This window comes from Cyprinodon tularosa, unplaced genomic scaffold (genome assembly GCF_016077235.1).
Source record: "Cyprinodon tularosa strain WSP-4 unplaced genomic scaffold, ASM1607723v1 ctg731, whole genome shotgun sequence".
Classification (NCBI taxonomy): Eukaryota; Metazoa; Chordata; class Actinopteri; order Cyprinodontiformes; family Cyprinodontidae; genus Cyprinodon; species Cyprinodon tularosa.
This window is the reverse complement of record NW_024039487.1, coordinates 221792-233687: the sequence shown is the minus strand read 5'-3', so window position 1 is coordinate 233687 and position 11896 is coordinate 221792. Positions and strand designations below refer to the sequence as shown.

The 11896-nt window shown below is 39.5% G+C and overlaps 1 protein-coding gene across 1 annotated transcript; it reads right to left on the bottom strand.

Moving 5' to 3' along the window:
* Positions 1 to 2049: 2049 nt before the first annotated feature.
* Positions 2050 to 11376, bottom strand: sars1 (seryl-tRNA synthetase 1). Its single transcript, XM_038269625.1, has 11 exons — positions 11241 to 11376; positions 10580 to 10650; positions 10205 to 10285; positions 9828 to 9986; positions 7111 to 7254; positions 6778 to 6933; positions 4301 to 4522; positions 4010 to 4139; positions 3759 to 3916; positions 3049 to 3178; positions 2050 to 2805 (listed from the first exon to the last, which is right to left on the bottom strand). The coding sequence occupies exons 1-11, from the start codon at positions 11374 to 11376 to the stop codon at positions 2654 to 2656; spliced, it is 1539 nt and encodes a 512-aa protein (XP_038125553.1). The 3' UTR covers positions 2050 to 2653.
* Between the last annotated feature and the right edge of the window lie 520 nt (positions 11377 to 11896).

The window sequence follows — 11896 nt, the reverse complement described above, 5'->3', positions numbered from 1 at the left end:
CCTCTACAGCATGTTCCAGGCCTCTGGTTGTCAGAAAACAGGTTTTTAGTCACTTCCATCAGCGCACTTCCCCACAAAACCCAAATGTATCATTACATAGAGGTTTTTAATATAGATTACAATAGCAGCCATTCAAAATGGCCCTTCCCAGCCGAATGGTAGCTCACTTGCCTCCAACTCCCACCCACTGGAGTTACCTCCTCTTGCATATGTTTTTACTCTGTGACTCTACCCTTTGACTGAATTACAGGGTCTAACCAGGAGATGATGCTTCTCTTTAGATCTTCATGTCCACAAATCATGACAGAACATTTTAGTACAAATAGTGATGTCTAAAAAGGAATTAAAGGGGACCAGCCAAGGGCCAACAAGGAAAAGGGGAAAATTTTAATGGCTACTACTATATATACAGTCATGGCCAAAAGTATTGAGAATGACACAAATATATTTTCACATGATCTGCTGCCCTCTGGTTTTCATGTGTTTATGTCAGATGTTGTCATCACATACAGAAATACAATTGCAATCATATAATGAGTAACAAAAGCTTTTAATGACAGAATGAGTTAATGCAGCAAGTCAATATTTGCAGTGTTGACCCCTTTTCTTCATACCGCTGCAATTCTCCCTGGCATGCTCTCAATCAACTTTTGGACCAAATCCTGACTGATACTGTAGCAGTCCGTTCTTGCACAATCAATGCTTGCATTTTGTCAGAATTCCTAGGTTTTCGTTTGTCTATCCGTCTCTTGATGATTGACCAAAAGTTTTCAATGGGATTAAGATCAGTGGAGTTTTCAGGCCAGGGACCCAAAGTCTCTGTTTTGTTCCCTGAGGCAGTTAGTTATCACCTTTGCTTTATGGCAAGGTGCTCCATCATGCTGGAAAAGGCATTGTTCATCACCAAACTGTTCTTGGACGATTGGGAGAAGTTGCTCTCGTGGGACATTCTGTTACCATTCTTTTTTCATGGCTGTGTTTTTAGGTTTTTCAGGATGCTTTACATTTGGCATGAGACAAGACTGGTGGTAGCGCTCACCTCGTCTTCTCCGAACAAGCTGTTTTCCAGATGTCCCAAACAATCGGAAAGGGGATTCAGCAGAGAAATTGACTTTACCCCAGTACTCAGCAGTCCACTTACTCTACCTTTTGCAGAATATCAGTCTGTCCCAGATGTTTTTTTCTGGAGAGAAGTGGCTTCTTTGATGCCCTCCTTGAGACCAGGCCTTGCTCCAAGAGTCTCTGCCTCAGTGCATGCAGATGCACTCACACCTGTCTGCTGCCATTCCTGAGCAAGCTCTGCACTGCTGGTAGCCCGATCCCACAGCTAGAACACTTTTCAGAGACGGTCCTGGCGCTTGCTGGTCTTTTTTGGGTGCCCTGGAGCCTTTTTGGCAACAATGGAACCTCTCTCCTTGAAGTTCTTGATGATGCGATAGATTGTTGACTGAGGAGCAATCTTTCTAGCTGCCATTCTCTTTCCTGTTAGGTTATTTTTGTGCAGTGCAATGATGACTGCATGTGTTTTTTTTTTAGAGATAACCATGGTTCACAGAACAATGATGCCAAGCACCAGTCTCTTTTTTAAAGTGTCCAGTGGTGTCATTCTTACTTAATCATGACAGATTGATCTTCACCCCTGTCCTCATCACCACCCACACCTGTGTTAATGGAGCAATCACTGAAACAATGTGAGCTGGTCCTTTTAAGACAGGGCTGCAATGACGTTGAAAAGTGTTTTGGGGGACAAAGTTCATTTTCTAGGCAAATATTGACTTTGCATTAATTGCTGTTATGCTGATCACTCTTTATAACATTCTGGAGTATATATAAAACTGAAGCAGTAGACTTTTTAAATATTTACATTTGAATCATTCTCAAAACTTTTGCCCATGACTGTACACAACTCTCCAATTCAGTCCTTAGATCAAAATGTTTTAATAAATTTAAACCATACAATTTTCCTATAAATTTGGCAACAAACTTTGATGAGTTGTCTTTTTGTCATTCATTTTAATAAGCTAACAGTAAGGAGAGCAAAAACAAAACTTCACATCTGTTGTATTTATTGTTTACAGGAAGTGCCAAATGCGCATTCACATACAATTTTTAAATCATACAGAGGACGTCAATATTCTTTGTCAATATTGGCATCAAGCAGCAACAGTTTTGATTGTGATGAGATTACAGGAAAGAAAGCGAAACATATGGCAAATGGATTTAATGAAATATGCCAAACATGTTGAAATTGCATCTGAAGTGATTAACATTGCTCAAAACACAGATGTCCATTATAATGAATATCATCCACTGATGTGAATTCAATGGACCACAGAAAGAAACTGAGATTAAAGTGAAGAAGCATCGTCATCTAAATGCGCCAACTGGTAGATTAAGAAGTTATATCTTGAGTTTTATTTAGGCAGAGAGTGGGGAAATACAGACAATTATTTTTTTAAAGAGATGAAGACTGACATTGGATGGAGCAAGAAGCCTCTTCCCTTCAGAGATTAAACAACCTCTAACAAGATGATACACAAGTGTTTCCTTCTCTTATAGAATAAACTATTTCAGTTTAGAAGGAAAGAAATGCCTGAATTACAAACTTTGAAGTCAAAGTGATGTTTTGGATCTGTGAGGTTGCTGATGTCGTCTATGAGTCGTTGACAGACATGCTCTCCATGGCGTTGGGCAGGTCTCCTTCCTTCTTTTTCTTCTTCCCTCCTTCCTGCTGTTTCTTTGCTTTCTTCAACATCTCCTGATCAATGGGGGCAGGCTTCACAAATTTGATGATTTCTGTCAAACCTGCGGATAGAACAGAATGTAAAATCAAGTTAATGAGCAACTTATTAGTGGAGTCTTATTCCCTCTATCAGTCAGAGTAACAGGATTGGATTGTCCAGCTAAATTTACCAGGCCTAGGCATATCAGGATCTACTGTAGCTTTTCCTCTGTCATCCAAATCATTTAAATCCACATGGATCCATACATTTGCAAACATTGTTACACGTTCTTGGTGGCCCTGTAACGAGTCGGCAGCAATCTTACCAGGAGGCATGAAGTCCCTCAGCTTCTCTGGAACAATGATGCCTTCATCTGTTTGGTAGTTTTCCAGGATGGCACACATCACGCGTGTTGTTGCACACATGGTTGCATTTAACATGTGCACAAACTCCGCCTACAGAACACAGACAGTAATGAAGGTTTAGCACAGAAAGTCGTGTGTACCTCCCAAAATTGTAGGTGACCGCAGACACCTAGCATTCGCATGTAGGAGAGAAAGTAGGCCTCTGATTGGTCAATTCGATTTGGGATCTCCAGTAGGATATTGTGGAAGCTCTCATTGTGGAAGCTTTCATTGTCTTCCTCCAGGGATGAAAACAATGAAAGCTAAGAAATTAAAATGGAACACAAGGGAGGTGGGACAGAACAAGGAAACAAAGGCTAGTTAGAGAGGCAACGGAGATAAGAAGTAGACATATTTTCATTATTCTTATTGTTTCCAAAGTTATCCAGACTTGAATAACACAGACATCTATTTCCAGACTGCAGGAGCTCAGGGCCAAGAGCTGCTTTTTAAACGAACTCACCAAGTATAATCAGGAAATCAAAAGGTTTTCTAAAAATTGAATTATAACAGCTCTAACAGCTTCTTATATTATATTTAAGTTTCCTTTGAAGCTTCAAGAAAAAAAAAAAATTAATGACTTATAAAAGGAGCAGTTAAACCAGTCACTGTTTTTAATCTGTGTACTTGCCTTATCCATCATCTTTTTGGTCTGTCCGTAGCGGATGCGGAGACGTCTAGCCTGGTAGTCGGTGCAGTTTGAGCAGGAGACCAGCTCTCTGAAGGCCCCTGATCCTGGGAACCAGGCTTCCAGATCCAGCTTCTTACTGGCTGCATGATTCAGAGCCCCTGGAAGGAGGAAACACAAACGGACACTCGGTTTGCTTTGTCAATTTAAACCAAAAAGTCAACCCCAGCTTTGACTGTGATGCTCAGACCTACCAGAGACAATATTTACGATGCGATAAGGAATTCCCAGTGACTGGTAGAACTCCTCTGCTGTTCCAATCATCTCATCAAACATCTCCCACGATTTGCCATCATGAGGGGAGGCGTACACAAACTGCTCAATCTACAACCACAAACACCAGGCTGTCATAACAAGACCTATACATCTTATGAGCTTAGAGCATGATCAGATAAATCCTTAGAGCTACTCTTACAAATGTGTTTTCTTTAAGTAACTGCATAAACTAAAGTGATCTCAAAGGTGACGTTTACATCCTTGCTGACCTTCTCAAACTGGTGCACCCTGAAGATCCCACGGGTGTCCCTTCCATGCGAACCCACTTCCTGCCTGAAGCAGGTAGAGAAGCCGGCGTAACGGATAGGAAGGTCCTCAGGTTTCAGCCACTCTTCCCTCAGGAAGGCAGCGATGGGCTGCTCAGAGGTAGCGATCAGGTACTTCTCATCTATAGAACTGTCGTCTGACTTCTCGCTGCCCTTACCAATAACCTTAAAGCGATGTGGACAGAAGAAAGGGAGATGATTTGAGAAAAATGAAATGAATGGTTACCTAATGAGCCTGAAATGCCTCTCAATAGATTTCTATAAGAAGGACTACCTTAGATTTATCGTCTTTTGCTCTGCATCAGATTTCTATGATGATATTAATGTGATTTTCCAGTATAAATCTTCACAGCAGGCTATGCCTGTCTGTTTGATCACAACTGTTTTCACAGGGATTGCCTTTGAGTTAATGAGTCTATGCATTCAACGGGTTTTACTTAGATAGAAAACTTTGAATCAATCTGAATTTATGATCTGGTTGAATTGAGATGACCTGAATTGGCTCAATATAAATAAACTGAATTGAATTGAACTGTCTGTGCATGTCTGGCAGTTCAGAGTCAGTGTTTAGCATTTGTGTGGTTTGATAATTGGTCAGAGGAATTATTATCCATCTTAGATAATGTGTTTGGTTTTTTTTATATAAAGAACTAAATTTAAAATGCACAGCTAAAGAAAAGGTTAAGCTTCTAGCTTGCAATATAAATATCAGTTTCAACACTGTCCAGGCATGTCTGAACGATTAATTAAATGTAGAGCTGTGACTTTAATTTTAGTTAATTTTGACTGATTATATAATTAGAAACATTTTAAGACATTAAAAATACACGTTATTATATGCATTTTCTTATACACAAACTAAAATCAAAAGCGGGAACCCATGTACTCTCAGCATCAGCAGCATTACAGGCTAACGATGGAACTAAACGACCCATTCATCGGTTACCATTGCATGTTTCCAAGCAATACAAGGCCTTGTCCATATAAGACTCAAACTCACTGCGGATCCAGACATTTGAATTGAGAAAGCTTCCTGGAGAGGTGGCGAAACGTCTTCAAATCTTGAAAACCAAGTCCAGTGGATATTTTTTGAATTTTTACGGAATGACTATGACCTGAATGACTGAGAACCTTCATCAGCATCTTGTAGACCCGTCACAAGAGTTGGGCCTTTTCTCAATTCACAAGATAACAGACTCGTCTCCTAGCGAAGTTTGTTCTTGAGAAGAACACATTAAAGTCTGGAATCTGGGAAAACGGGAGCACGCAGCATAAATATGGGTCAATTGGAACAGACGCGTACTGATGACATCACCACAAGCTTCGCTCGTCTGGAGCTGCATTTCACCTCCTGTTATTAATAGTCTCTAGATAATATTAGGCCTGGCTGCCGTTAGCCTCAAGGCTTCTAGCATATGACCTTAAATCACTAAATGGGCCATAGAGTGACGCTTAAAAGTATAATGTTCTCGCCTTAAACGATCTTAAAACATACTTTTATAGAATAGCAACTGAAAATAGAACTTGTAACTTAATACTTTGAGCTCTATGAGCACTAACCTGGAAGCTGCTGCTGCCACAGTGCATGCTGGGACAGCTGTCAATCTCGAGAACTGACAAGTCTGCTCTGATGCATACTCAGTAAACAGGGAGGGGCGAGAACAACATCCGGGGACTTTGTCCGTTCTCGGTCTTCTTGTTCTCGTAAATTGGAACAGTACTAGGGCTGAGGCTGATGATGCTGTCCGAGTTCACGAGTACATGAGAACGCACAAGTGCACATACTGAGAAACAACCTTGGTCCACTGAAGATATATTCAAGCTTAAACCCATAGCTCGAACCAAATACCTCAAATTGGTATGTATGGACATGAATATGTAAGCTACAGCAGAAGTGCATCCACGGTTTCCATAATAAGTGCCATATATCCAAACAGTGCCAGCAGGAATAAGAAACTAAAACCACAAACATGGATTATTTGTGTCAGTAAATGGCTTAATGAGGGAAAATGTTTATTATATTAAAAATGTTTTACCATATTTAGTTAAATTATTTGTAATATAATTATTTTTTATGGACTTTTCACATTTATAGAAGTAGATTTTTTTTTAATGCATAAAATATCATAGTTTTCTAATAAAATAACTAATGCACCAATAATTAAAACCTAATGGGATGTGAATATTTTAAGATGAATAAGATGTAGTTTCTCACTGTTGCCACCAGAGGGCACTACTGCACTTTTCATGCACTAGTGAGATTTCTTCAGAAAAACAGATTTAAAATATTTAGGTTTTGCTGCTGTTTGGGTTTCAGAATGTGTCAATATGTATTTTAGCTCCATAGAGTAAAACATAGCAACCACAGCATTAATGTATTAAGGTAAACAGCAGACAGCAATCAGTCATCATTTACTAACCTTATACAGCTCCTCATCAAACTGGCTGAGCTGGGCCACTTCCTGCATGACCTCTTTCCTCATGAAGAAAGGCGTGTACAACATGGTGTAGTTCTTGCTGTGGAGGATCCTTAAGGCATAGTTGATCAAAGCCTGCTCCAGGAATACCAGAGGACCCTGAGCTCAAAACAGGAGAGGGAAATCATTCACAGTTACTTTCTAAACCTACGGGTATGTAAAAAACTTTTGTTTTAAAAGTTCTGCTGTCGTTATATTTGTGCAGTTTTTACTGCAACATGTTCAAAGTAACAGAAAACTCCTGTTTGTTTTCTTCCTACCAACACAGGACCTCACCTTTAAAAAGTAGCCTCGACTCCCAGCAACAATGGCTCCTCTCTCTCCATCAAAGCCGTCGATCATGACCACCAGGTCAACGTGGGAGTACTTCTTCTGGACGCTGCAGTCACCCCAGGTACGCTCCACTTTGTTGTCTGCATCCTGGTGGGTTGGTTAGAACATATGACAGGTGGCTCAGGAGGGACTGCTGGCGCTAAGTTTCTGAGGGAATGACGCCAGCAGATGGAAAATTTGGTCCAATCAAAATGTAGCAGTTGCTTTACAGCCCTCTGATCAAAGTCAGAGAAATTTGGGCTAATGGGCCCTGAACCATTCTGGTAGATGGGTGTTAGATAATTGTATATAAATGTATCTGTGTAGTGTTATAATGCATAAAGCTGTGTGCTATGTGCATGTGTCCATAGCCATCTTTTCTGAAGTATATTGTGATTTGTAGATTTGCTTTTGGGGGGGTTATGGTTGATTTACGAGCAGCACTCAACCTGCTCAACTTTGGTGAACAGCTTCAACAGCTTAAACTTTGACTGAACCCTGAGATTTAGAGGACATGTTTACTGAGACTGCTAGTCTGAGTTCCTTATCTTGGCTAGATGTAGAAGATGATTTCAGACTGAAGTTGGACTCTGGTGAGTCAGACATTTCAAAACTGCTCTGAGTTTAGGACACTGATCTCCTTTGCCTCCTATGAATGAAATATTCCTAATCCGTCTCTAAGATATTTAATAACATTAATAACACACATTTAATCACTCAATCCAGATTTCTTATTTCAGTGTAATTACTGCAACTGCCAATATTCTGCTTACCAAAGTCCTTTTTTCACAGAGCAGCGTATTTGTAAATAGCTTCATGTGTTGTTCTGGTTGAAAAACATAAGGCTATATATGAACCATATATGTTTTATTTCTATACTTTAAAATATAAAGCGTGTATAGCTGTGAAATTTAAAACATAATAGTATTCAAACTTTATATAATAAACACTTCAGCCTCCATTTGCAGATCATTTCTGTAGTAAAATAGTTGCATAATGTAGTATTTTAGTGTCCGACATTATGATGGTATTTAAAGATCCTATAAAGTTTGAGGTGGGAGTGAAAGAAAAATTTGAGAACCACTGCCTTAGAGAATACACACAGAAGGTGATGGTTACAGTGTCCTAACTATGCTAATCGTGAATGACAGTGAATAAAGTCTCAAATATCAGATTTAATCATTGGGTCTTTAAAAGTAGAAAAAGTATTAAAAATTTTGTTTTGATATCAACAGATTAATATGAGACAACAGATCAACAATATAGATTTTATGATTAGGTTGGCCAAGAGGTTAGAGCAGTGCTTGTGCTCCAAGAAGGTTGCAAGTACTCAGTTCGATCCCCACAGCCTCCACTCTGGGTTCCTGAGCAAAACCCTTAAAGGGGAACACCGTTTTTTTTTACACTGGCCCCTTGATTTTACGTTATTACATCATGTTCTACTCACCCATATTAGTTTTGTGTCATTTGGAGCTGTTCCGAGGATATTCGGTTTTGTTATATCCAGGTAACGTCTTCCTATGGGCAACAAGTTGAAGGCACAAACTAATTAATAATAATAAATAATTTATTATTTATGGTACGACAGCATTCATAACATGTAGGCCAATCACTTTCCCCCAGACTTCTGCAGTTATATTTTATATATATATATTTTTAAAAACAAAGCGGCGCGTGTATGACGTCATCCGCGCGCCGGCTACCATTCATTCATCCTGTCTGCTGAACTGCTGCTAGTTTTACTCACATGCCTGGAAGATGTCTAGTGCTACTACCACAGATGATCTCGCTCTAGAAATGGAATTGAACGATTCGGATTAGCTAGCGGAACGAATATAAGGAGTAGAGCGTAGCCGCCTGTGGCCCGGGCTGCCCATCACAACTCCAGTCCGGCGCATGGATGATGTCATACACGCGCCACTTTGTTTTTAAAAAATATAAATACAAAAATATAACCACGGATGTGTGGGGGACAGCTATTCACCTACATGTTATGAATGCTGGCGTACCATAAATGATAAATTATGAACAGTTTAGTTTGTGCCTTCAAGTCGTTGCCAATAGGAAGACGTTACTTGGATATAACCTAACCAAATATCTTCAGAACGGCTCCAAAGGACACAAAACTCATATGGGTAAGTAGAACATGATGCAATAATGTAAAATCAAGGGGCCAAGGTAAAAAACAAAAACAAAAAAAAAACGGTGTTCCCCTTTAACCCCACACTGCTCCCAGGGCGTGACATAATGGCAGCCCACTGCTCCGCGAGGGGATGGGTTAAAAGCAGAGAGTTAATTTCCCCATTGTGAGACAAGGGATTTACATTTGGGTATTATCACAAATTTAAAGCCACATTTTTTGGCATATATATAAATAACATGAAAGTGAGAATACAATTAACGCAATAAGAAATTTTCAATAATATTGATTAAACTGGTTCTCTTTTAAATGAAAAACTGAAAAATGAGTAAGTTAAAACAGCAAAAGTAAACATTTTAACAACACCTATAGAGCCGGGAGTTTGCAAACTACGAAACCTAATGGTCATCAATGCTCAATTGTTTAAAAGAATTAAGGGTTTTGGTCAACATGGTTTAAATTATTAATAAATATTAGTGATCATGATGAATCTCTAGGTTTATAAGTGATTTCTCTCTAACCGGTATGATCAGCTGCCTACCTCGTCATTGCTGACCGGTACAGAAGGATGCAGGAGGTTTCCGATATCCCTAAGGTATTCAAACCGCTCCGCTTCCAGCTTAATCCTCTCCCGGTCGGTTTTCTCCACTGCCTCGTCCACAAGCAACCGCACCTTTTTGATCTGTGTTACAGTCAAGGCCTGACAGAAGAAAAGATGTAAGGAAGGTAAGAAGCAGAACTACAACAGCAAACAGAACAATTTACATTTTCTATGTTTTGAATTTTCTACCTTTCCGAGGGACAACAGTTGAAAACTAGCTTCATTGCTAATACATTTACAGAAATGTTAATTAATGTGTCCCTGACAAGTAGACGAATAAATAAGATACATAAAAAGCATAGCTCCTTAACACATACCGATAGTGTTTCAGCTGTTAGGGCCTCCAGGTTCTGAGCTTCCTCTGGTACAGATTCATCCTCTCCTACTGGCTCCTTTTTCTGAAATAAAAATAGTCAAACACCAAAGAAAAAAGGTGATCAATGAATAATGTTATTGCTTTGCTTCTGAATAAAAAGGATCAGTTCTGAGTGCTTATAGGTTTTTATATAAGGCCACATTAGCAACACTAAAAGTCAACTTCCATTTAAAAGGCTGGGATTCCTAAAATTCTAGAAACAAGTTAAAAAGCATTCATGCTTGATTTGAGTTTCTATAAATACTTGACAGGGCACTGACAGCGGGATGTATTAATATTTTAGCAGGGGTGTGTTGTGAGTTTTCCATGAGCATACCTTCATCTTCTCCCCAATGCTTTTGCTGCAGAGGTTCTTGGCTTTGTTCAGGTTGTCTGCAGTGAAGCGGCCTGTCAGAGGTTAGATCTGTCAGTCACAGCATCATGGGATGATGGGGCTACAACCTGCAGCCGCTTTGAGAAAACCTGAGCTAGCAGTGTTTACCAATTTCCATCCATTATTAGAGTTAAGATGATGAAGCAAAGTGTCAGTAGCTGCGCTGTAGGTAGAGGATGACCTGATGCTGCATGGGATTGCATCAGATTCTGGATCGACAAGCTAACAACTTAAAACCTCGTGTTATATTAATCTGTCGCTGATAAATATTTAAGTTTAGTTATTCTGATTATATGTGATTTTAAATTAAAATTCTTCTTTGATAACATTTCATTTCTGTAGGTTACGGCTCGATTGCAATTGTAATATCACATTAGCTAAGCTAACATTAGCCTAGCCCTAAACAAAAAGACACACATTTATTTCCATATAGACTTTTAGTTTATTGCTTTGCTACAGGAGAAAATTACACAACTTCTCATGATAGTTTATCTATTTAAATCCATGAATGTGGATTGGTGAGCTCATTTTCCTGATGAAAGCTAACATTAGCATCAACACTGGTTTCCATGATTCAAATAGCAGAGGTGTTTTTAGGGCTTACATTTTCTCCACTCTGAGTCTGCGGCCACCAGTTTATCTACCAATGTAACGTCCTTAAACCTCTTCCTCTGGGTCTCACGGATGATTTCGGGATCGCCACCTTTGTCGGTCCGAAAGAGGTCCAAGTCGAGCACCATGTTTCCACGCCGCCTGCCTGTCAGAGAGAGAAGCTGAATGAAGCTGCGGCACAGAAGCTGCTGCCAGGACCGGCTGCTTACGCATCACAACGCGCTGACGTCTTTCTTCTTCCTCTGCTTTTTGTCTCATGGCAGATTGCAACCGTGACTTTTAGGTGCATACCGCCACCTACAATACCGGAGGAGGTAGCACGAGCCATACCGATGGATCGATCGATCTATCTATCATCATTTTAAATCTTACTGTCATCCTACAGCTTTCTGTATTTCCTTTAACCCCTGTCATGTTTTTCCTATAAATCATTTCAGATTCCATCCCATTTTTCATCTGTCTTGTCTTTTCTTTTAATCTTATCCTTTCTTTATCATATTTACTACAATATGATAATATATTTTCTACATTTTCTATAACTTTACATTCTATTAGGGTTGTCAAAAGTATCGATACTCAAAAACGTATCAATACTAAGCGTGTCCGGATAGAAAACTCTTTTTTAAAAATATCGATAACACCATTAGC

Coding starts and splice junctions, on each gene's coding strand:
- sars1 (XM_038269625.1), bottom strand. CDS start 11,376: ATGGTGCTCGACTTGGACCTCTTTCGGACCGACAAAGGTGGCGATCCC. Junction 6,934..7,110: donor GTCGAGGCTACTTTTTAAAG/GTGAGGTCCTGT, acceptor TTTTGAGCTCAG/GGTCCTCTGGTATTCCTGGA. Junction 4,523..6,777: donor TTGATGAGGAGCTGTATAAG/GTTAGTAAATGA, acceptor CATCGCTTTAAG/GTTATTGGTAAGGGCAGCGA.